Source organism: Salvelinus alpinus, chromosome 9 (assembly GCF_045679555.1).
Source record: "Salvelinus alpinus chromosome 9, SLU_Salpinus.1, whole genome shotgun sequence".
Classification (NCBI taxonomy): Eukaryota; Metazoa; Chordata; class Actinopteri; order Salmoniformes; family Salmonidae; genus Salvelinus; species Salvelinus alpinus.
The window spans coordinates 83,450,477-83,476,368 of NC_092094.1; the positions used below are offsets into that span (position 1 = coordinate 83,450,477).

The 25,892-nt window shown below is 42.5% G+C and overlaps 3 protein-coding genes and 1 long non-coding RNA gene across 8 annotated transcripts in view; 3 read left to right on the forward strand and 1 right to left on the reverse strand.

Moving 5' to 3' along the window:
- LOC139530786 (regulator of G-protein signaling 6-like) overlaps positions 1–4,958 on the forward strand; it is a 55,490-nt gene extending 50,532 nt beyond the window's left edge. Inside the window, exons 13-17 of one of the 2 annotated variants that reach the window (XR_011666119.1) lie at positions 234–359; positions 616–802; positions 1,533–1,625; positions 1,918–2,232; positions 2,488–4,958. Coding sequence is in view for 1 of the 2 variants with exons in the window: in XM_071327483.1 (XP_071183584.1) it covers positions 234–359; positions 616–802; positions 1,533–1,625; positions 2,173–2,232; positions 2,488–2,538 (517 nt within the window). In the remaining variant the exon portion in view is untranslated. The remainder of the gene's footprint in view (positions 1–233; positions 360–615; positions 803–1,532; positions 1,626–1,917; positions 2,233–2,487) is intronic. The other variant, XM_071327483.1, reaches the window with a different exon arrangement.
- The window catches only part of LOC139530787 (zinc finger protein DPF3-like), a 60,883-nt gene continuing 39,271 nt past the window's right edge, over positions 4,281–25,892 (reverse strand). For 3 of the 4 annotated variants that reach the window (XM_071327487.1, XM_071327485.1, XM_071327484.1), the window contains 5 exons: positions 10,958–11,053; positions 9,958–10,021; positions 8,336–8,461; positions 7,798–7,926; positions 4,281–7,693 (listed from right to left, as the gene is read on the reverse strand). In XM_071327487.1, coding sequence (XP_071183588.1) covers positions 7,530–7,693; positions 7,798–7,926; positions 8,336–8,461; positions 9,958–10,021; positions 10,958–11,053 — 579 coding nt within the window. In that variant the 3' untranslated portion in view covers positions 4,281–7,529. The remainder of the gene's footprint in view (positions 7,694–7,797; positions 7,927–8,335; positions 8,462–9,957; positions 10,022–10,957; positions 11,054–25,892) is intronic. The other variant, XR_011666120.1, reaches the window with a different exon arrangement.
- On the forward strand, positions 17,579–18,288 carry LOC139530788 (uncharacterized). The gene is made up of 2 exons (XR_011666121.1): positions 17,579–17,819; positions 18,248–18,288. It is a non-coding gene; the product is annotated as an uncharacterized lncRNA (long non-coding RNA).
- Positions 20,075–23,956, forward strand: LOC139530785 (uncharacterized). Its single transcript, XM_071327482.1, has 2 exons — positions 20,075–23,487; positions 23,916–23,956. The coding sequence occupies exon 1, from the start codon at positions 20,292–20,294 to the stop codon at positions 23,070–23,072; it is 2,781 nt and encodes a 926-aa protein (XP_071183583.1). The 5' UTR covers positions 20,075–20,291; the 3' UTR covers positions 23,073–23,487; positions 23,916–23,956.

The window sequence follows — 25,892 nt, forward strand, 5'->3', positions numbered from 1 at the left end:
TCAAGGGTTTTTCCTTATTTTTACTATTTTCTACATGGTAGAATAATAGTGAAGACATCAAAACTATGAAATAACACATATGGAATCATAAAGTAACCCAAAAATATATTTTAGATTTGAGATTCTTCAAATAGCCACCCTTTGCCTTGATGACAGCTTTGCACAGTTAACCAGGTCTGTTTTAAGTCTGAAAGGCAGCATGGTTGTCTCTCTCCGTTCTTCCCTGTGAGCAGCCGGGACCCCAGCCAGCACCGTGTGAAGAAGTGGGGCTTCTCTCTGGAGGAGGCCCTAAAGGACCCAGCAGGGCAGGAAGCGTTCCTCAAGTTCCTGGAGTCGGAGTTCAGCTCAGAGAACCTCCGGTGAGAGATAGAGCCTTACAGGGACAGCTCACAGTGATACACAGTCACTATCCGCTTTCATTCTACTGTTTCACATCCATTTCAATTCCCCAGGCCATTAGGTAGAGACTTTTGAGTGTCGGTAATGAGATTAAGGGAATGACTGCACTGAATGTCCACAGTGGGGAGCTCTCCTCTCCTGGCAGATAATAATGGGAAGTGAATGCTGCAGACACTGATCTTTATTGGCTGTGCCCTCCCTGTGGCCCTTGGCTAGGTTCTGGTTGGCAGTGCAGGACCTGAAGCGGAGGCCCCTGGAGAACGTGGCAACCAGGGCCCAGGAGATCTGGCAGGAGTTCCTGGCAGAGGGAGCACCCAGCTCCATCAACTTGGACTCCCACAGCTATGAGCGCACCAGCCATAACCTCAAAGACCCTGGACGATACAGCTATGAGGACGCACAGGTATGTATCACAACCTCCCCTATGCACACAAACGCATATGCACGCACGCCCACACACACAGTCAATACTGCTGCTACTACTGCACATACAGTAAACTCCCTGCACATTGGTAGCTGAGAGGGGTGTGGATGGATAGATGGAGTGCGAAGGAAGTGAGTGAACAGCGGTGAAGAATCTGTGGTTGCCAGGGCCCACCCTTAGCGTAGTTGCAAACAACCGAATGTATTCGGTTTTCAGGGATACAGTTCATTCAACCTAGCTTCCTTTTCCTCTGAAAAACGGATGTGGAAACTCAGCTCAGTTGTCTTTTTAGGCTTGCTATGTTAGCCAGGGCCTAATGGGCCGAGTAATGCCTATGAATAGCCCATGCATTCATCATAGATTCCTTAGGTTCAAACTGTATTAGCTTTGTTTGAGGGCGACTGCCTGATGGTGCATTAGCGTGGATGGCTCTGTGTTCACTCAGCCCTGTCTCGGGAGACTCCTCCCTCCCACCCTCCGTACCTCTCTCCCTCCCTCCCTTAGTCCCTTCATGTTAGCACGCATGGTCAACATTCAGCTCCCCCGTGCCTCCTTACATAATCTCATCTCATCTCTCCCTGTCTGTCTGTCTGTCTGTCTCTCTCACACACACACACACACACACACACACACACACACACACACACACCGCCCCCCCCCCCCCCCCCCCAACGACCATCATCATCACCACCTCTTCCCTTTTCTCCAGGAGCACATCTTCAAGTTGATGAAAAGTGACAGCTATGCACGCTTCCTGAGATCTAACATCTATCAGGACCTCCTGCTAGCCAGAAAGAAGCCGGTGAGCTCTACTATAACTAACCCTAATCAGTCACACCCTCCACCTGGGATATTATGCATTTACTAAATATGTTTGAAAGCACTCCATCCTCTTTTTGGAAGAGGATACATTTATAATAAAATCTACACTTTCTACAGATACTATATCTCCATTTACATCTAAACTGAGACATTAGCTTACCTTTGCTTGATTATTGTCACTTATTATATTCTTTGACTCCTTCAGATTTATACATACAATCACGGCTCTCTAAAACAGAAAATAAAGCAAGTGCTGTTATACTGTGTACTAGGATGATCAGCACCACAGCAGATCAAAGCATCATCTTCTCTTGGTGAGCAGCATCCCTGTGTTATCTAGTCCCCTGAAAAGGCACTCCCCCTGCTGGCCTGGTCCCTAGCTTCTCTACCACAGCCACTGCTTCTGGCTTCATGGCCTAAAATGTGTTTTGCCTTGAAACGCTTCTAACCTTCCCTCATCTCCTCCCCTCCCCGTGTCTCTCACCGTTTCTCACCCCCACCCAACCTCCACACCACCCTGCCTCTAGTCACAAACAGAGAGTGAGCAGGGCCGCCGTACCTCCCTGGAGAAGTTCACCCGCAGTGTGGTAAGTTACCAGAAACTAGGGCTGGAACACAGGCACGCGACCCAACGAAGACCTTTTTCAAGGTCAAAATGATTGTGAAGGCTAGTAGTACAGAGGTCTTTGACTTGCATTTCTTTAAAAATTCTGAAAAGGACAGGTAAGTGCTCAACATGTTGGCAGGGATAGCTAGTCTAAGTACTTTCTTGGCACAGCAATGTACACAGACTGCATGATTTTTCAGAAACCCAGCCAGTAAAGTTTGTTTCCATCTTCCAGGGTAAGTCTTTGACGGGCAAGCGGCTGACAGGGCTGATGCAGTCATCCTGACACTGCCTGGACAGGAGGGGCATAGAGAGACACCCCTGGAGGGGTCATGACCATGTTGGGAGAGGGGCGTGCTGGGGCAGGAGGCTCTGTTCTGAAGGGTTACAGACAGTACCATGCAGAACTGGGGTTAGGAATACTCACAGAACCACAGAGGAATGGATCGTGCCAGCCAGGGCGGGCCTTGACCCACTCACTACATGGCATGCATACAGTACAAGCACACACAGACACACACGGTTACAGTAGGGCTACATACAAGCTCAAAGAGTCATAGTGGGGTATATACATATATAAATATACAGTTCCATCTGCCCTCACTAGGCAGTCAGCAATAAAGACAGCAGGATAACAAATCTCTTTTTAAAATCTATCTAAATCTATATCATATTTTTTCTTATACAGTAGACCGTATAATCCTGTTTACTGATGGAAACTTAAAACCTATTATTTTTGCAGTGATTGGGAATATATTTTTTATTTGCCCATAAATCTAAGGTATTATAATTGTTATTATAGAAGACCGGTTAAGAAACTTTGAGGGAAATTCTCCATGCTTCATTACATTCCAAGAGTAGGTATAAGGCCTTGATAGAGAATCTACAATGAATCATTGCATGTTTCATCAAAACATTTTGTTTGTTTAGAATTCATGCTGGGGTTGTATTTTTACTGATTGAAATCATGAAGTCCAATTGAGGTCAATGGCTTATTTTTCAAAGGAGACCTGGACAAGAAAGCTCTAGTATTTTACATAGACGATCATACACTCTAGAACACCTACCATTTGATTCAATCAATATAGATAGTTTTAATGTTACAAAACCCTATCCCTTATGGAAAATGTCAATAATGTCGATGAGTTTATAAATGTGTGATTTCAGCCTTATTTAGTATTTTACACGGCATCATGTGGTTTAAATATGATTCTGGACCTATTCATGCCAAATAAGTGCCACATCTGATCAGTCAGATACTTAAGTGACATTCACATGCCTTACAGGCCCCTAATGAAAATAGCCCTGCATCACTACCATCTAATGGAGAGTAAACACCATGCACAACCTCTGTGGAACACGGTGGCCTGCCCTAACAGGAGGTGTCGCAGGAATATTTATTTATGTCAAATAATTTATTAACCAGGGGAAACCATTGAGACCAGGGCCTCATTTTACCCCGCAATCATAGGTGTCCTACAGTATAACGTTTAACAGCCCAAGAAATTCAGTTTTTATTCAGTACTAGCCTTTCTGTTGCATGAGTGTCAATGTAAACCATTACCTACATGCTCAGTCATTTATCCATAGTCCAGTTTTTGGGTCAGAGAGATGTGTATGTGCTCATCATATGTTGCAAGCCATTGTTATATTTGCCAAACAGTGTGCATGCTTGTTAGGGAAAATGCTCTGGCGAAATGGAGTTTAGGGAGTCTGAGCTGGGGAGTAAAAGTCACGTGAACAGAGACCCAGCAGGCTACTTGGTTCTTCTTCTATCTTCAAACACAAACAAAAGGGAAGTGCCCTCGATCCCCACCACTGAACAGAACAGGAGTATCACTGCTGAAAGGACAAACTCATGAGATACACCTGACTGATATATTGCATCCACATCCACCCCTGGAACTGGATCATACAGTACATGATACCTCTTCTACCCTCCCAAAGACCTGAGTTAGAAGAGGGTATCATTCACAGCACAACAACAACTCCCTCGTGTGGTGAGGGGGGGGGGGGGGGGACACATGATCAACTCAGATCAAAGTTTATTGGTTGCGTACACAGTTATGCCATAGACAATATTATGAAAGACAAATCGAGAGCTTGGTACTATAATGTTCAATCTGCATTGTCAAAATTCAGTTATTGACATAGTTCTGTTCAGCGTTCTCTATCTATATAGTGATCTAAATACCCCAATTCATGTGAAGTTAAAAAAAAAAAATTAAAAAAAATTGCTGAGACCAAAGGGTTCGGAACTTTAAAGCCAATTATATCAGAAACATCTTTTTTTCAGATAGAACGTTATAGTCCCAAGTTCTTGAAATACTGAGATAATTATTTCAATAATTGTTTCAATTAGAGTTGCTGCAATGCACTGTACTGGTTAATATTTATGATTATCATACACTGATAACCTCGACTGTAAGGTAGAGATGCTTAATTTATTGAGTCAGTGTTTAAGAATATTGTCGGCACAAACACAATAGTGTATGTACAGAGTGCATTGTATATAAATTGACTCTATAGATTTCCATTATCTAAAAGCACATTTTATGGTATGGGCACATTACTATGCATGTAACATATCCAGGGAATTTGTGCTTCTAGTTTCTCAAACAGCAAGATGACTATTATCAATGTAAAATACCCATGCACCTGATATCTTGTGGGCACCAAATAATAAAACCTTTGGACCTCTGTCTACATGGTGACCTCTCATTTACAGTATGTGATAACTAGGTAGTAACATTGTAATTACTACAATAGTGTTACATAGGACCGCAGAAAAACATCCCCAAATATCCAGAGGGGGCAGAGTCTCATTCTTTATTTTCTTTCAATACAATAAAAATAGTTTAACAAAGACTTAATTCTCTCGATTTGAGTTATTTACAGTTGAAGATAAAATGACTGGTCAAGTCCATTTAATCTCTTGGCTCCATTCCGACCCCTGTGCTTCCTAACTCAGGAAGGCTTGCTAAGAGCTCTGGGGTTATTGCTGTGTCTTTGACTCTTTGATGAGGTATACAAGCTATGCACCATTACATGATTGGTGGTGATGACACTTGTTTCTATACAGACAGACATCACTGACTTCCATGAAGTGTTGTTTGGAAGTATACTATATCATGCTGTTTGTTCGAGGACGTCACCAGTGAGAGAAAACAATGACCATAATAGCAACCAGGTTGTCATTTAATATGACTAACTTAAGACCTTTGAGGTTACCATGGAAACTCAGTAATTGATGGGGAGGTTGTTGTTGATTACCAAAATAATTCTCCATAGAAGTCCTAGACACTGTGGATGAAAGGGTCCCTGAGGGCATTCAGTGTTAAGAATGTTCATGTGAGTGAGTGTCTAGTCAACATTTAAGACACAAAATATCTGATAGGAAATGATCTGATGTGATTGGTCAAAAGACAATAAGTAGAAAAAAGATCTGAATTGGGCTGCCTGTGTAAACGTAGCTATATAGCACTTAAAAGCAAATGTCAAAAATAACATTGTTTTACAGCTTAAAGACTCCTTCTGCAATTGTAAGCAACTATCCTTGCATTATGCACACATGCCATGTAAGTGATTCTGGACAAAAGTGTTTGACAAGCGGGTCAGAGGAAGGAGAAAATATGGAGTAATGTGCCCATGAACTTGGTTGGGCACAGTTCAGAATACTGTGATTTGTTAAAGCTGATTTCACTAAACGTGTTATTGTGATGACTAAACCATAGGGATACAATCACATGAGGCAGGCAGGGGACAGTGGCTGACAATGAATGCATCATGATGCAGAGAAGAACAATCAACAGCAGTACAAATCATACGCCTGAGTAGAAGTAGGTATTGTAGAAAGACAGAGGTATAAACAAAGCCAGAACAAACAGAATAATAAAATATCCACCTCTCACCAAAATGACACCAACAACCCAATCTGTCAATATCGCGTTCAAAACAAAAGGAACATAGCATGATTCTAACTTCAGGATGAAAGGGATTCAAGCAAGCTCTTGATTTGTTTGGCCCGCTCAAGTGACATTAAAAAGAGTAAGAGAATGTCTAAGTAGTCCAGAGGTTTTGTTGTATAAGTGACAGAGGAAGTCCAGCACCGCCGCTATGACAGGGGCAGAGGTTAAAGTTCAGGGTGGTTCCAGTGAGGTCACTGGGTCATCATGGCTGTCAGAGCTGGTTTCTTGCCTGGGTCGCAGGCTGGCACAGTGATGAAGTTAATGACGTCTCAGTGTCACATTGGATCCCGCCGGCTGGGCATGGTGGCCACAGCCGTAGAGGACGAAAACAATACATATTCTCAGGGGGGGAAATTTCTTCAAAAAGAGAAAATATCTGAGTTAGGGAGGATTAGGTTATGTGGTCGCTGGCAGGCTGGCATTATAGCTGTCGGACGGATGGCTGTTTGGTGGCTGACTGTCAGACGGATAGGGTCTTTGGGCCCAGTGAAGGGGTGTGTGGAGGCCCAGGTGAGGGTCCTGAACCTCTCCCCTCACTGGCTGCAAAGCCCCCTGGGTCCTCATGCCATGGTACTCCTACAACAGAGACAAATGGGTCAGATCATCTCCAAAATAGCTGGCATAAAACCAACAGTTGTTTTTATCTTTGTTGATGGCAAATGCAAGGCATGAACTGATGGAATAAGAATATACCTTGTATTTAAATGAGAAAGTACTGTACTATGTTTGAATAGGACCTAGGTGCTTACCTTTCAGCTAGCCATGCCCTGCTTCTGGTATAACCCTAATTCACACCACTGCATTTTCACATTATTATAATCCAGAGGATGAAGCAGTGGAAGTCTTTCCAAACTGCATGGTGATTCTAGTGACATCAACAAGTCGAGGGAAGGGTTTGTGTTGACATTCATTCTTCATCCAGACATTGTCATTTAACTAAATTATTGGATTTTATTTTCTCTGGCAAATCATCCCAAAAAGAGCATAATTATATCCACATGTTCCAGTGTTTTTTCATAACATATATGCCTTTTCCGCTCCAGTGGAAAAATAATCCAAGAAATTCTTCTTTCCATTTCACATAGGGAGCAAGTCATTTGTCTAGAGACACCTTCAGTTGCTTTCAAAGTTAATGTAAAAAAACACATTCATAAATTATTAAACAAGGTTCAGTAGATAACAAAATAACACTTCTTGCATTTCTCTCCTGAAATAATCACTTTAAATAAAAACATTTAAAAAGAAGCAGCAGACTTTTGCCAGAGGTTATCCATATTGAAAATAGTCTTTAAACCTAGAAAGTTCTTCTCTATCTGTATCGGTTGGGCGTCCCCTTGCCGTTTGACGAGGGCTCTTCAAGCTCATCGTCCTCAAAGCCGTGAAACGTGGACGTGTCACTCTCCGAGGTGGTGCCAAACAGTTCCTCTGCCCCAGCAAACGGCCTGCTGTCCTCCTTCTCTTCTGGGCGGCCAGCTGGCAACAACAAGATGACAGGATGATGGTAGCACATAACAGCTACAGTACAGCTTAGTCATAGTCATGGTTTTGGATGCTGTGTAGCAGAGCAGGGTACTCACTGGAGCGCCGGCAGACTGCGCAGGGACCCCTCTCCCCAGATTTACCCCTCTGCTTGTTGGAGCCTGGGGTGCACCGGCATGAGTCACAGTAGTTATTGGTAATGGCAGTACTACCTGGACCCTTCTGACCTGCAGAGGATGAACAGAAGGCTGGATCAACTAGATATGAACAAAATTAATGAAAAAATATGTTTTCAAAGTCTTCAGACAGGGCTGACCTAAACATTATTTGTGTACATTGTTGGTTAAAAATGGGGCTAGTGAACTTGCACTGAACACAGAAATCACATGTTGACAGCCCAGGGGAGGTGGTTAGCCATGAGGCGCAGGTAAACCTGATGCACTGTTACACCTACAGCTATCCCTACTTTAGCTAATTGACTGCAACAAAGCTCACATGAATATGCAAACTGCAAACTAGGAATAGCCATGATGTTTAAAAACACACATTGGCTCTCTGTATATTTCTATTTCTGTGGATGGTGAAACCAGAAGAGACACGTTTTAGAGGCCATGAATATCAGTTTGCGTGCCTTACGTTTGTGTCGGTCAGAGCGCTGTGCGGAGGGTGATCGGGAGGACTCGGACCCCCTCTCCTCTGCCAGGTGGGAATGGGTGTAGTGGTAACTCAGCCCTGTACGGTGCATGTAACGCTTCCCGCAGACTGATAGAGCACAAAACACAGACAAAAACACTCAGTTCTTCCCTTCTTAGAATGTGTCTATCAACACAGAGAAATTACGAATTGCATTTATGTGCCACTTTCAGAGCTAGACACACAGGGATTTGGTAAAAATTCAAAAAGACCTTTACATCACAATGTTCCCATCACTGCACTGAAAACATTAGGATCCATTTCAACATTAGGTACACTGGTAGTGTCAGGTAGTATGTTTTCCACATTTCAGCATTCATGTCATTTTGTTGCACAATGGCTTTATCGCATCTTCAAGTATGCTCAGTAAGGTCATATCTGTAGCCTAACAAAACATGCCTTGAGAATTTCAACAAGTTGAGTTCTGTAAATAGACTGATAGGATCCAAATGGTGGAGCTTAGCTTATCTGTTGGGGAAAGGTATGAAAATACAGGGAACTGGTTCACACCTCAGTAATACGGAACACAATCAGGAGAAACATAAACCTGATGTGGGAACAAAAGTGTTTCAAGAGTCACACAACATGGACTCATTGTTTAGAGAATGGATAGAGTACACCACTTAGATCACTGAGAATACTAATCAACTACAAACAAATCCAAATTTACTAAGATACCAGTAAAAGGCAACAAGTTCAGATACCAGAGGTCGCTGTTTTTGACTTATGCTTTTGTTTGTATCTGTCTGAAATAGAGAAAACACAAAGCAAAAAAAAAAGAAAAATGGAAAGAAAGAAAAATGGCATGAGTATGTCCCACTCAGAAAGTCACCACAACAACAGAAAATCCAGAACTCCTGCCTAGGTTCTCCACATGCAAATGCCATGCCTACTGGACTACTTGAGACAGTGACAATGCTGTCTCCTCTGTGCTTCTCATCTCTGGTAAGAAGCAAGTGGAAACACACATGGCTCTGATAAATGTGTGAGTTCTCCAAGGGGGATTTGAATGACTTATCTACATAGTACTGAAATGTTAGGGTTTCATTTAGTTCGAGTTAAGACCTGATGGCTAGATGGTTGAAATGTTAGGGTTTCATTTAGTTCGAGTTAAGACCTGATGGCTAGATGGTTGAAATGTTAGGGTTTCATTTAGTTCGAGTTAAGACCTGATGGCTAGATGGTTGAAATGTTAGGGTTTCATTTAGTTTGAGTTAAGACCTGATGGCTAGATGGTTGAAATGTTAGGGTTTCATTTAGTTTGAGTTAAGACCTGATGACTAGATGGTTGAAATGCTGTCCTGAGGGCACCACAGCAGCACCTAATCCCTTTGTAGAAAGACATCCAGACCTGAGAAATCAATATCCATTTTTATGATTAAAATATACTGTTTAACTAGCTTACAGAGACATGGTAGTACCATCAGCTCTCTTCAGGAGAATGTCTTTAACAAAACCAACCAGTTGAAATGGAGATCAAATGTCTCATGACTGGATGATATCATAATGCACCTTTTGATACGATATGCGAGGGAGATTGATCATTACTTGACTTATTTACTTACTGTCACAGCTATATGGCTTGTCCTGGTCATCCATGTCTGTCCTCCTGCGGCCTGAAATCCGACCCTGTGGGGACAAAACCACCATCACCATGGTGACCAAGGAGACCACAGTGCTAAGCCAGCAGAAGCCATAGAGACTCAGTGATTCAAGGAAAGTGGCAAGCAGAAGTACATGACAACAAAGTGTCATGCAATTGAAAAGGAAACCTACAGTATAATCCCATATCATACTAAACTAAAATGTCCAACCGATAAGTTACCACCTCATAAAGGCAGACCCAGCACAATCAAGAGAATATTAACAGGCAAACACTAATACCTGTGAAATCAAACTGACATCTTTCCTGCCAGCCAACAACTGTATATGGTAGGATATATTTCTACCCCATTAGTTGAAACTATGATTTGTTAAAAGTTTTTTTGGGTGGAAAGATACACATGACAGAGAATAGAAAGGGGGAAGGTGATTTGTAAAATAATTTACATTTTGGAAATAAAATAAATGTAAGTGAAATTTCACTTGCAAAGAAAGCAGCCAACAGATAAGCAAATTTCTACAGGTGCATTCAACTGGCTGGCAGGATAATAGGTGAGATGGTAGTTCATAGCTACAGGTCGTCTGTTTCCATTGTCATCAATGTCATAGTGACAGTCTGTATAAAGGAAATGTTTCTCAGGACAGGTATTTTTTAAAGCTTATGACTGGATTGTGATGGGGAAAAAATACTAATCTATAATGTAATTCTGTCAGTATAAATACAATCGCACTTAGCCATGGTACCAAGATGATTTCATGCATTATAATGAATTGATTCAGATCATTCTCTAGCACTGAGTGGTATTCAGATAACAGGAAGTCCTCACAGCACAGATGCCCAGATAATGAATGCAAATATAGTACCAGTGAGGGACTGAATCCATGAATGAATTATTAACTAGGGTAGTCATGTGCATTAGGAGTAGTTCACTACAGTACAGTATGTCTCTGTGGATCACCTACCCTGCTTTTTCCTCTGTGTCTTTTTTTGGGGGTGTCCACGTCATAGTCCTCATCGTCATGGTAAGCATCTTCAGCTGCGTCAGCCTCCAAGACCCTCTGTGGAGAAAAAGGAATAGAGAGATCTCCCTCTTGTCTAGAGGTCAAAGACACTGCCTGACTGTCTGAGGAAGTATAAAATAAGGTAATAAAATGTGTCCAGGATAGATGGCTGTAATAAAATATGATAAGGCTATAAACCTCTGATACTTGCTATTTGCATATTTGAGCACGTTATGACAGTATGCCCTTATAAGGGCTGACCCCATTTAGCCGACTGGTCGATTGTTTGGTCGATAGGCTGTTGGTCAACCGAGATTTTCATTTTTTGGGGGGGGTTTTCTGTCTGATTTGTCTGAGTTGCGGTGTCTCAGCGCACAAATCCATTGTAGAAGCCATGGGGATGGCACAGTTCATCACCCTAAGACATGTGATACTGAAATTGTATATGGTTATATTACTGTGCTTACGGAAAGTATTCAGACCCCTTGACTTTTTCCACATTATGTTACATTACAGCCTTATTCTAAAATGTATTAGTTATCCTCACCTACACATACCCCATATTGACAAAGCAAAATCTTATTTTTTAGAAATGTTGGTAAATTTATTAAAAATAAAAAACTGAAATATCACATTTACATAAGTATTCAGACCCTTTACTCAGTACTTGTTGAAGCATTTTTGGCAGCGATTAAAGGGGGCATAGTACAGCCAGTCGGGCACTTGAATCCGGCCCGCGAAACATAAGTCAATTTAAAAAAAATAAAAAATCTCCAACTTCGTGGTATCCAATTGGTAGTTACAGTCTTGTCCCATCGCTGCAACTCAGGAGAGGCAAAGGTGGAGAGACGTGCGTCCTCCGAAACACAACCTAGCCAAGCCACACTGCTTCTTGACACAATGCTCGCTTAACCCGGAAGCCAGCCACACCAATGTGTTGGAGGAAACGCTGTACATCTGGCGTCCGACCCGCCACAGGAGTCGCTAGAGCGAGATGGGACAAGGAAATCTCGGCTTGCCAAACCCTCTCCTAACCCAGACAACGCCTCATGGGTCTCCCAGTCACGGCCAGCTGTGACACAGCCTGGGATCGGACCCGGGTCTGTAGTGACGCCTCAAGCACTGCGATGCAGTCTTAAACCGCTGTGCCACTCAGGAGGCCCCCTCAAATTGATTTTAAACAATTGGTCCCCTAAATAATGTGTCCCTCCGTTGAATTTCAAAATGCCGATGTGGCCCTCGTGCCAAAAAGTTTGCCCAACCCTGGCCTAGAATGTTCTTGGGTATGACGCTACAAGCTTGGCACACAAGTAGGTAAACCACCACTTCCCTTCGCATTATTGGTCAACGTGCAATCCTTGGAAAACAAACTGGATGATCTACGATTAAGACTATCCTACCAACGGGACATTAAAAACTGTAATATCTTATGTTTCACCGAGACTTGGCTGAACGTCGACACGGATAATATAGAGCTGGCTGGCTTCTCCGTGTTTCAGCAGAACAGAGCAGCTACTCTGGTAAGACAAGGGGCGGGGGTGTGTGTATTTTTTCTAATATTAAAGAAGTCTTGAGGTATTGCTCGACAGAGGTAGAATACCTCATGATAAGCTGTAGACCCAACTATCTACCAAGAGAGTTCTCCTCTATATTATTCGTAGCCGTCTATTTACCACCACAAAAAGATGCTGGCACTAAGACCACACTCAATGAGCTGTATAAGGCCATAAGCAAACAAGTAAATGCTAATCCAGAGGCGGCGCTCCTATTGGCCGAGGACTTTAATGCAGGGAAATGTAAATCCTTTTTACCTCATTTCTACCAGCATGTCACGTGCAACCAGAGGAAAAAGCAAAATAAAACTCTAGACCACCATTACTCCACACACAGAGATGCATACAAAGCTTTCCCTCGCCCTCTATTTGGCAAATCTGACCCTAATTCTATCCTCCTGGTTCCTGCTTACAAGCAAAAACTAAAGCAGGAAGTACCAGTGACTCAATATGGAAGTGGTCAGATGACGCGCATGCTACAGGACAGTTTTGCTAGCACAGACTGGAATATGTTCCGGAATTCATCCAATGGCATTGAGGAGTATTACCAACTCAGTCACCAGCTTCATCAATAAGTGCATTGATGACGTCGTCCCCACAGGGATCGTACGTACATACCCCAACCAGAAGCCATGGATTACAGGCAACATCCAGCTAAAGGCTAGAGCTGCCGCTTTCAAGGAGCGGGACACTAATCCAGACGCTTATAAGAAATCCCGCTATGCCCTCAGAAGAACCATCAGACAGGCAAAGCATCAAAACAAGACTAAGAATGAATCCTGCTACACCGGCTCTGACGCTCTTCGGATGTGACAGGGCTTAAAAACTACTACGGACTACAAAGGGAAACCCAGCCGCGAGCTGCCCAGTGACACGAGCCTACTAGATGAGCTAAATGCCTTTTGTGTTCGCTTCGAGGCAAGCAACACTGAAGCATGCATGAGAGCACCAGCTGTTCCAGAAGACTGGGTGATCACGCTTTCCGTAGCTGATATGAGCTAGACCTTTAAACAGGTCAACATTCACAAAGCCGTGGGAACAGATGGATTACTAGAACGTGTACTCAAAGCATGCGCGGACCAACTGGCAAGTGTCTTCACTGACATTTTCAACCTCTCCCTGACCGTGTCTGTAATAACTACATGTTTCAAACAGTCCACCATAGTCCCTGTGCCCAAGAAATCGAAGGTAACCTGCGCTCACGTCGGCAGCCATGAAGTGCTTTGAAAGGCTGGTCATGGCTCACATCAACACCATCATGCCAGAAACCCTAGACCCACTCCAATTCGCATACCACCCCAACATATCCGCAGATGATGCAATCGCAATCCACACTGCCCTTTCCTACCTGGACAAAATGAACACCTATTTGACTAAAGCCCAGTGCTCAACACCATAGTGCCCACAAAGCTCATCACTAAGCGAAGGACCCTGGGCCTAAACCCCTCCCACTGCAACTGGATCCTGGACTTCCCAGGTGGTAAGGGTAGGCAACACATCTGCCACGCTGATCCTCAACAGTGGGGCCCATCAGGGGTGCGTGCTTAGTCCCGTCCTCTACTCCCTGTCCACCCATGACTGCGTGGCCAAGCACAACTCCAACACCCTCATTAAGTTTGCAGACGACAACAGTGGTCGGCCTGATCACGACAACGATGAGACAGCCTATAGGGAGGTCAGAGACCTGGCAGTGTGGTGCCAGGACAACCAACTCTCTCTCAATGTGAGCAAGACAAAAGGAGCCGATTGTGGACTATAGGAAAAGGAGGGCCGAACAGCCCCCCTTTAACATCGACGAGACTGGAGTGGAGCGGGTCGAGAGTTTCAAGTTCCTCTATATCCACATCACAAACAAACTATCATGGTCCAAACACACCAAGACAGTTGTGAAGAGGGTACGACAACACCTTTTCCCCCTCAGAAGACAAAGATTTGGCATGGGTCCCCAGATCCTCAAAAAGTTATACAGCTGCACCAGAGAGCATCCTGATCAGTTGCATCACTGCCTGGTATGGCAGCTGCTCGCACCTGACCATAAGGCGCTACAAAGGGTAGTGCGTACAGCCCAGTACATCACTGGGGCCAAGCTTCCTGACATCCAGGACCTATATACTAGGCGGTGTCAGAGGAAGGCCCAAAAAAGTATCAAAGACGCCAGTCACCCAAGTCATAGACTGTTCTCTCTGCTACCACACGGCAAGCAGTACTGGAGCGCCAAGTCTAGGACCAAAAGGCTCTTTTAACAGCTTCTACCCCCAAGCATAAGACTGCTGAACAACTAATCAAATGACCACCCGGATCATCTACATTGACCCCCCCCTTTTCTTTTTACACTTGATTTGTATTTGGAGAGTTCATTCCATTCTTCTCTGCAGATCTTCTCAAGCTCTGTCAGGTTGGATGGGGAGCATCGCTGCACAGTATTTTCGGAGTGGTTTGATCTGGTTCAATTCCGGGCTCTGGCTGGGCCACCATGCTTCACCGTAGGGATGGTGCCAGGTTTCCTCCAGACGTGGTGCTTGGCCTTCAGGCAAAAGAGTTCAATATTGGTTTCATCAGACCAGAGAATCTTGTTTCTCATGGTCAGAGTCCTTTAGGTGCCTTTTGGCAAACTCATTATAGGGTCTTATTTAAAAAAATCAATTTTAGTATAAGGCTGTAACGTAACAAAATGTGGAAAAAGGGAAGGGGTCTGAATACTTTCCGAATGCACTGTATGTAAAAATAATGGTGCAACACTAATAAATCTAATAGTATTTTAACATGCACTTTCTACCTTGTTGGTTATGTCCGCGCGCCATAGAATTGGCATCTTTCCCTATGTTGCTATGTGCATAATAGCTAAATTAACCAGCATATTTGGATTGAGAACAATGCCTTAAACCCTATTCGGACTAGATTAGTTTTACTGGGGATGGTCGGGTAATGTAAATATTAGGGATGCACGATATAAAAACTTCAGTGAGCATATCGGAATCGGCACGATGTCTAGTTTAACGGCGATGTGCAAAACTGATGTCAAACTTGACGTGCATACCTATATAACGCAGGTATATGATGTAATGATGCCACAAAAAAATACAGCGCTACACAGAACTAAAGCAGAAAAATACTAAATCGCACACTTCCAACAATTAAAAACAAGTTCAAGTCGATCAGTCATTTAAAAGAGTAAGAACATTTCAGCGAGACAACTCAAAGGCGAAATCCATTAACTTTTTAGGGATAGGGGGCAGCATTTTCACTTTTGGATGAATTGGTGCCCAAATTGAACGGCCTCCTACTCTGTCCCAGATGATAATATATGCATATTATTATTACTGTTGGATAGAAAACACTCTGAAGTTTCTAAAACTGTTTTAATTATGTCTGTGAGTATAACAGAACTCATATGGCAGGCAAACTTCCAAACAGGAAGTGAAAATTCTGAAAAGGGTCGATGTGAAAGTCATCGCCTATTCAAATCCCTGTAATTTATGGATCTGTTTGCACTTCATACGCCTTCCACTAGATGTCAACAGTCAGTAGAACGTGGAATGAAACCTCTAGTGTGATGTGGGGCCAGGTGGGAGCTATTTGAGTCACTGGTCTGGCAGATTGCCAGTTCCTGGTCACGCACGCTAGCCATGGGATGTCAATGTGTGCCATTACTTTTACAGACATGAAGAAATGCTCCGGTTGGGACGTTATTGGATATATAAGATGACAACATCCTGAAGATTGATTCTCAACTAAGTTTGACCAGTTTATTCGACTTGTAATATAACTTTTTGAAGTTTTCGTCCGACGTTTGCCTTCACTTGCGCCAGTGTTTGGACACGTGTACTACACATGCTAGCTAAAGTTGCTAATTCGACATAAGTAATGGACATTATCGAACAAAACAACGATTTATTGGGGAACTAGGATTCCTGGCACTGCATTCTGATGAAAGATCATCAAAGGTAAGGGAATATTTATGATGTAATTTCGTATTTCTGTTGACTCCAACATGGCGGAGAAATGTTGTTTCTATCTGATCGCCGTCTCAGATTATTGCATGGTATGCTTTTTCCTGAAGTTTAAAAAAAATCTGACACAGCGGTTGCATTAACTTCTTGTCAATATGGGGGCGCTGTTTTCACTTTGTAAAAATTAGTTCCCAAATTAAACTGCCTCGTACTCAATTCTTGCTCGTACAATATGCATATTATTATTACTATTGGATAGAAAACACTCTCTAGTTTCTAAAACCGTTTGAATTATATCTGTGAGTAAAACAGAACAAGTTGCAGCAAACTTCCTGTCAGGAAGTGAGAAATCTGAAATCGGGCACTCTGTTCCAGGGTCAGTTTATTAATTTGCATGTAATCTATGAGTCGACATGCACTGCATACGATTTCCCCTAGATGTCAGTAAGCAGTGATAATTGGAATGGGGTTGCTAGGCAGATCTGAGGCCGTATAAAAGCTCTTGGAACCGGGGGTGCACTCTTTTCAACGTTCGTCATGACGCAAGACAGACCTCAGGATGGCATTCTGAAAAGCTCTCGTTATAGGCCTTAGATATATCCGGCTCTGATTTTATTCGATATAGGTGTTAAAAACATCATAATGTAGTTATTTTAAACCGAGTTATATCAGTTTATATCAGTATATTGCGATTTTCTGAATTTTCTTTGTGCTGCGTTATGAAGAGTTGGACACGTCTGGGCCACATAGCTAATGTTTGCTGCTAATTCCTAAGTTGAAGACGACAATCTACAACCGAGCAACGATGATTCTGGACAAAGGACAACTTGCACAAGATTCTGATGGAAGCTCATCAAAAAGTAAGAACTATTTATGATGTTAATTCGTTGTTCTGTTGAAAAATGTTACACTACTATTCCGCCATTAATTTCGGTGCGGTCTCGCTTTAACGCACGCTGTATGTCGTAGTAACGTTAATTTTAAAAATCTAACACAGCGGTTGCATTAAGAACTAATGTATCTTTCATTTGCTGTCCAACCTGTATTTTTTTGTCAAGTTTATGATTAGTTATTGATTAGTGTGCTGCCATCCTGTTAGAAGGTAACAGATTATTTTATTACAATAGTTAAAATGGATTTTCATTGTGTTCCATGATGTTATTTGCCCCCTAGTGGAGCTTTCTGGTACTTAGAGTGTACACAAACAGGAAGTAGAGAATTCGTTCTGCACGCTTAGAAGCAGCTAAAAACAACGCTACGGTGCAGGTCTTTCAGTGTAGTTATTTCTTGTCACGCTTCAGCCTTGGAAAATATTTGTTTGTAAGTTCGATTCAAGCATTTAGCTAATGATGATAATCTTGTTATTGATAGAGTTTCTTACATATCAATGTTGGTTGGTTGCATTTACTCACAAATTGCAATGCCTTTCATGTATGATGTTAGCTGTATTACTTTGCTCGTGCGTCATGCAAACGAATTGTAAAATATACAATACTGTATTTTTGTTACTGTTTCTAGTGTAATATGCCTTGTTATTCTACATAGATGGTTGTACATTATTAGAGTAATGAAAGGAGTTAGTCAATTACCATATGAGAAAGCAATTAGCTATATGGTTTGGCATCATGCCAGATGCATGGTACCGTAGCACGTGCTTTGTATTCATGCAACTTCAAATGTATAATGTACAGCTACAGTATGTTGGTGTGAATTGAATACTAAAGTATATTCTTTTCTGTGTTTTGCAGTTTTACAACATAAACGTTTACAATATATTCATTCAAGAAAAGTTACGCCTTGGGAGTTTTATTGAAGACTTAGTTGTTAGCTATCTGTCTAGTTTTGCATGGGAACGCAACTCAAGGGCAGAATAGTAAAAAAACATCATCACGGCGGGCTCAAGCTCAAGAATAACCACAAACGGTGGTTTTGTTTCTACATTCATCAGCCAACAAAGCCTCTGTTCCTATGGAAGACCAGCAGTCTACGGTACAACAACCAGAGCCAAGAGTTCGACAGAGAGAGATGGAGGAGCCTCTTCAGCACATTGGGACCAAGTCTCAATCTACAAGATCAAGGTCATCAAAACAGTCAAGCAGATCCTCAACGGTGAGTTCTGCAGCCATCAAAGCACGCGCCAGAGCAGACGCAGCGCGTGCACAAGTCTCCTATGCTGAGAAGGAAGCTTCTGTGATGAAACAAAAGGCAGAAATAGAGGCCAGCTTGTTGAAGCAAAAAGCTGACCTCGAGGCAAGTTTATATGTTCTCCAAGTTGAGAGAACAGCTGCTGCTGCGTTGGCTGAAGCTGCAGCCTTTGAAGAAGCTGTAGGATCAGAACGCAGAGAACTTCACAAAGAACTAGACACAGGGACACAGCCCTTAAGTCCAGTCCAGCGTACCTGTGAGTATGTGCAACAACATGCTAGGTCCTACTTTGCTGAACTTCCATTTGAAGTGGAGAAACAAGAGCTTAGTGTTGACCCAGCTACATACCATAATCCAGAAAGTAGCAAACAACAGAACATGAGCAGAGACTCTCCGTTCAAAAGAAATGAACAGCAGCATGGTGTAAATGGAAAACAAGCCCACTTCCAGTCACACACACAAAGCGTCCCTGAGTCACAAGTGGCACCAGACCTCATCAAGTACCTCCTACGCCGTGAGATGGTGAGTTCCGGACTCCTGAAGTTTGATGATCGCCCTGAAAATTATTGGGCATGGAAAGCATCCTTTCTCAATGCGATCAGAGACTTGAATTTATCAGCCAGGGAAGAGTTAGATCTAATTACCAAGTGGCTAGGGGCAGAGTCGTCTGAGCAAGCAAACAGAATTAGATCTGTCCATATTTTCAACGCAACAGCAGGGCTTAACATGGTCTGGCAACGACTAGAAGAGTGCTATGGTACACCTGAAGTGATCGAGAATGCACTGTTGAAGAAAATTGATGATTTTCCAAAACTGGCTAACAAAGACAATCACAAACTAAGAGAACTAGGTGACATTCTTCTCGAACTGGAGTGTGCTAAAGTAGAAGGGTACCTTCCAGGCCTCGCTTATCTGGACACATCTCGGGGGGTAAACCCTATAGTAGAGAAACTACCATTCAGTTTACAAGAAAAATGGATTGCGCAGGGATCCAAATACAAGGAGGACTATCGGGTAGCATTCCCACCATTCTCGTTCTTCTCGAGATTCATCAGGAACCAGGCGAAAACTAGAAACGACCCCAGTTTCACCCTCTACACCGCAACTAACCAGGTGTCTATGAAAAGTGAGAAACCTGCCAGGTACAGCAGCAAGACACCTGTGACTGTATACAAAACCGATGTGTCATCTGAGCCCTCAGACCACCAAACCAAACCCAGTAAGACAAAGATTGAAAACCCTGACCATCAATGCCCGATACATAACAAACCTCATCCTCTTAAAAAGTGTCGTGGGTTTAGGTACAAAACTCTAGATGAGCGCAAATCATATCTCAAAGAGAATGGAATTTGTTTCCGATGTTGTGGGTCAACTCAGCACAGAGCTAAAGACTGTAAGGTGTCAATCAAGTGCTCAGAGTGTGACAGCGACAGACATCTTGCTGCTCTGCATCCAGGTCCAGCCCCTTCAAATACAGACACTGCTACAGCAGAGAAAGAGCATGGCGGGGAGCAAGGTGACGATGCTCTTCTATCTGTCACCTCAAAGTGTACGGAGATCTGTGGTGAGGCAGTTAATCCAAGATCATGTTCAAAAATATGCCTAGTTAAAGCTTATCCGGCTGGGAAAAGAGAGAAAGCTGTCAAAATGTATGTAGTGCTTGATGAACAGAGTAACAAATCTCTGGCCAAGACAGAGTTTTTCAATCTCTTCAACATCAACGACAACTCTGCTCCATACACCATGAAGACCTGTTCTGGGGTAACAGAGACTTCAGGCAGGAGAGCCGTCAACTTCATGGTGGAGTCTATAGACGGACACATGCAGCTATCTCTCCCTACTCTGATAGAGTGTGATATGATGCCAGACGATAGGACGGAGATTCCCTCCCCCGACATTGCGTATCATCATCCCCATCTGCAACCAGTTATGGACAAAATTCCAGCTGTGGACCCAGACGCTCCCATCCTCCTGCTCTTAGGACGAGACATCTTAAGGGTACACAAGGTACGAGAGCAAATCAATGGGCCCCACGACACTCCTTATGCACAGCGACTCGAACTCGGGTGGGTCATCGTGGGTGAGGTCTGTCTGGGAACGGCTCACCGACCAGCCAATGTTAACGTGTTCAGGACAAACATACTTCAGAATGGTCGCACATCCTATCTGAGCCCTTGCCCTGACATCATCCAGGTAAAAGAGAACTACAACAGTGTAGCTCAGAAACACATCTCTCCCTCTACAATGCACTCGAGAGATCCAAACACAACTGTGAACACAGACAACCTGGGATGTTCCGTGTTCGACAAAACACAAGACGATGATAAACCAGCACCATCAGTGGAGGACAAAGCCTTTTTGGACATTATGGACAAACAGGTTTTCCAGGATGATGGAAACAACTGGGTGGCTCCACTACCTTTTCGCCCCACTCGACGTCGCCTTCCTAATAACAGGGAGCAGGCCATAAACCGTCTCACATCACTTCGCAGGACTTTAGACAAAAAGCCTGACATGAAGCGTCATTTTATTGACTTCATGCAAAAGATGCTGGATAACGACCAAGCCGAACCTTCACCGCCACTAGAGGGAGACAAAGAATGTTGGTATCTACCCATATTTGGTGTTTACCATCCACAAAAGCCTGAACAAATAAGAGTAGTATTTGACTCCAGTGCTAAGTGTCAAGGCGTGTCACTTAACGATGTTCTGCTCAGTGGTCCAGACTTAAACAACACACTCTTGGGTGTCCTAATGCGCTTCCGCAAGGATTGCATTGCACTAACAGCAGATGTGCAACAAATGTTTTACTGTTTTGGTGTACGTGAGGATCACAGAGATTACTTAAGGTTTCTCTGGTATGAAGACAACAATCCAGATAGAAACATAACTGAGTACAGGATGAAAGTCCATGTATTTGGGAACAGCCCTTCACCAGCCGTAGCCATCTACTGCATGAGACGAGCAGCGCTACAGGGTGAGAAGGAACATGGATCAGAACCCAAGCAATATGTAGTGAGGAACTTCTACGTCGATGATGGGCTGACATCAGTAGCTACAACAGAAGAAGCTATCAACATTCTAAGAAAAACACAAGCAATGTTGGCGGAGTCCAACATGAAACTACACAAGATTGCATCCAATAGCAAAACAGTTATGGAAGCCTTCCCTATGGAGGACCGTGCAAAAGACTTAAAAGATCTGGACCTAGGAGTGGATCCTCTCCCCTTTCAACGGAGTCTGGGACTTTCCTGGAACCTGGAAACAGACAGCTTCTCATTCCAGGTGTCCCACAATGAGAAGCCTTTTACGCGGAGAGGCATCCTGTCCACAGTGAATAGTCTTTATGACCCCCTTGGGTTCGTGGCTCCAATAACAATGCAAGGTAAAGCCTTAATCAGAGAACTCTCTTCTGATCAGAGTGAGTGGGATGCCCCTCTTCCCCCAGAAAAAGAAGAGAAATGGAAAATGTGGAAGGATTCTTTGATGGAGTTGGAACATATGTATATTCAGCGGACCTACATCCCAGTCTCCTTGTCTACCACTCAAAGAAGAGAGCTACACATCTTCTCGGATGCCTCTACAGTAGCCATAGGAGCGGTAGCCTACCTGAGAGTTATTGACTCGGAAGGTCAATGCCATGTTGGATTTGTCATGGGGAAATCAAAATTGGCCCCTCGTCCGGCCCACACTATCCCACGCCTAGAACTGTGTGCGGCTTTGCTAGCTGTTGAGATGTATGAACTGATCAGAGACGAAATTGACATTGATGTAAATGTGGCCAAGTTCTACACAGACAGTAAGATAGTTCTCGGTTACATCCGCAATGTCACCAAAAGATTCTATGTGTATGTTGCCAATAGGGTAACTCGCATCAGGAAGTCTACCCATCCAGATCAGTGGTGTTATGTAAACACTGACAGCAATCCAGCAGACCATGCAACCAGGCCTATACTTGCTGCGCTCTTAAAGTACACCAGTTGGTTCTCAGGTCCACCTTTCCTGACCCAAACAAACTCAAGTGAGCCTGAGAACATAAATTTTGACCTTGTAGAGCCTCACGCAGACGCAGAGATTCGACCAGACGTCACTGTCTTCGCCTCTAAGGTTTCTGGAGCTCAACTCGGCTCTCATCGCTTTGAGAGGTTCTCAAGCTGGAAAGCTCTCAATCGAGCCACAGCACGACTCATTCATGTTGCCAGATCCTTCCATGAAGGTGCGGACAACACCAGCTGCAGAGGCTGGCATGACTGTAATAAACCATGCGGTACAAGTGAGTTGTCACAAGCCAAAACAGCAATCATTCACTGTGTGCAACATGAAGCCTTCAGAGAAGAATTCAAATGCCTTGAAAAAGGAAAAGAGTTCCCAAAACAAAGTACACTCAAAAAACCTTTCCCAGTACTGACAAAAAGGTTAGGAAAGTAGAACTAAACATTGTCAAGCAAGGAGCTGCTAAGGTGTTTCTGAGACCAATCTCAGAGATTGTTGTTCTTCTTTCTGAAGCATCCTAGAGACAAAAGATAATAATAGAAAGGACATTATTTGTTTCTTGATATGTTTTATTTCATAGTGGCACAATTTCATTATACCAGGCGGGGAGTGTGCTGCCATCCTGTTAGAAGGTAACAGATTATTTTATTACAATAGTTAAAATGGATTTTCATTGTGTTCCATGATGTTATTTGCCCCCTAGTGGAGCTTTCTGGTACTTAGAGTGTACACAAACAGGAAGTAGAGAATTCGTTCTGCACGCTTAGAAGCAGCTAAAAACAACGCTACGGTGCAGGTCTTTCAGTGTAGTTATTTCTTGTCACGCTTCAGCCTTGGAAAATATTTGTTTGTAAGTTCGATTCAAGCATTTAGCTAATGATGATAATCTTGTTATTGATAGAGTTTCTTACATATCAATGTTGGTTGGTTGCATTTACTCACAAATTGCAATGCCTTTCATGTATGATGTTAGCTGTATTACTTTGCTCGTGCGTCATGCAAACGAATTGTAAAATATACAATACTGTATTTTTGTTACTGTTTCTAGTGTAATATGCCTTGTTATTCTACATAGATGGTTGTACATTATTAGAGTAATGAAAGGAGTTAGTCAATTACCATATGAGAAAGCAATTAGCTATATGGTTTGGCATCATGCCAGATGCATGGTACCGTAGCACGTGCTTTGTATTCATGCAACTTCAAATGTATAATGTACAGCTACAGTATGTTGGTGTGAATTGAATACTAAAGTATATTCTTTTCTGTGTTTTGCAGTTTTACAACATAAACGTTTACAATATATTCATTCAAGAAAAGTTACGCCTTGGGAGTTTTATTGAAGACTTAGTTGTTAGCTATCTGTCTAGTTTTGCATGGGAACGCAACTCAAGGGCAGAATAATTAGATTAGGTGCCTCTCCCAAGATTTCTTCCGACATTTTGTTGGCAGCTTGGCTACTATTCTCATTGTATAACCACGATTTGTGACGCTAAATATGCACATTTTCGAACAAACAATATATGTATTGTGTAATATGATGTTATAGGACTGTCATCTGATGAAGTTTTGAGAAGGTTAGTGAAAAATGTAATATCTTTTGCTGGTTTATTCGCTATCGCTAACGTGCATGAATCAATGCTGCTGTGTGGTTGGCTATTGTAGTAAGCTAATATAATGCTAAATTGTGTTTTCGCTGTAAAACACTAAAAAATCTGAAATATTGGCTGGATTCACAAGATCTTTGTCTTTCATTTGCTGTACACTGTGTATTTTTCATAAATGTTTTATGATGAGTATTTAGGTAATTCACGTTGCTCTCTGTAGTTATTCTAGTTGCTTTGGTGAGAGTTGTGATGGTGGCTGCAATGTAAAACTATGATTTATACCTGAAATATGCACATTTTTCCAACAAAACATATGCTATACAATAAATATGTTATCAGACTGTCATCTGATGAAGTTGTTTCTTGGTTAGTGACTATTTATATCTTTATTTGGTCGAATTTGTGATAGCTACCTATGCAGGAAAAAAATGGTGGGAAAAAAAAGTTGTGTCTTTTGCTATGGTGGTTAGCTAATAGAAATACATAGTGTCTTCCCTGTAAAACATTTTAAAAATCAGAAATGATGGCTGGATTCACAAGATGTGCATCTTTCATCTGGTGTCTTGGACTTGTGATTTCATGAACATTTTATTATATGATATCCCTGTCGCTTTAGGCTAGGCTATGCTAGTCAGCTTTTTTGATGGGGGGGGATCCCGGATCCGGGTTTGTGACTCGTTAGAGGTTTTAATAAGAACCAGTGTATCTTTAATTATATGTAAAACATGTATCTTTCATCAAAGTTTATGATGAGTATTTCTGTTATTTGACGTGGCTCTCTGTAATTACTATTTTGGAGACATTTTTGAACATGGCGCCAATGTAAACCGAGATTTGTGGATATAAATATGCACATTATCGAACAAAACATAAATGTATTGTGTAACATGATGTCATATGAGTGTCATCTGATGAAGATGTTCAAAGGTTAGTGATTAATTTTATCTCTATTTCTGCTTTTTGTGAAAGCTATCTTTGGCTGGGAAAAATGGCTGTGTGTTTTTTGGATTTGGTGGTGATCTAACATAAATATATGTTGTGTTTTCGCTGTAAAACATTTTTATTTGTATTTTATTTTTTGAAATCGGACACGATGGGTAGATTAACAAGATGTTTATCTTTCATTTGCTGTATTGGACTTGTTAATGTGTGAAGGTTAAATATTTCAAAAAAATATTTTTGAATTTCAGCGGAATTTCAGCGGACATTCAGCGGAATGTTGGGGGGGGGGGGGTCCGCTAGCGGAACGCATGCCCTAGAAAGGTTAACCTCTTGAAGCTAGGGGGCAGATTTTTATGTTTGGAAAAATAACGTTCCCAATGTAAGCTGCCTATTTCTCAGGTCCAGATACTAGAATATGCATATAATTGACAGAGTAGGATAGAAAACACTCTAAAGTTTCCAAAACTGTCAAAATATTGTCTGTGAGTATAACAGAACTGATTTTGCAGGCTAAAACCTAAGGAAATCCAACCCGGAAGTGACTCTTATTTTGAAAAATCACTGTTCCATTGCCTGCCTTTCATCCATTTAAAAGGGATATCAACCAGATTCCTTTTCCAATGGCTTCCTCAGGGTGTGAACAGTCTTTAGACATAGTTTCAAGCTTTTATTCTGAAAAATGAGCGAGATTTACCAAAACGCGTCA

What these genes read in the sequence shown, in the direction of transcription:
- LOC139530785 (XM_071327482.1), top strand. Translation starts at nt 20,292, where the DNA reads ATGTATGTAGTGCTTGATGAACAGAGTAACAAATCTCTGGCCAAGACA.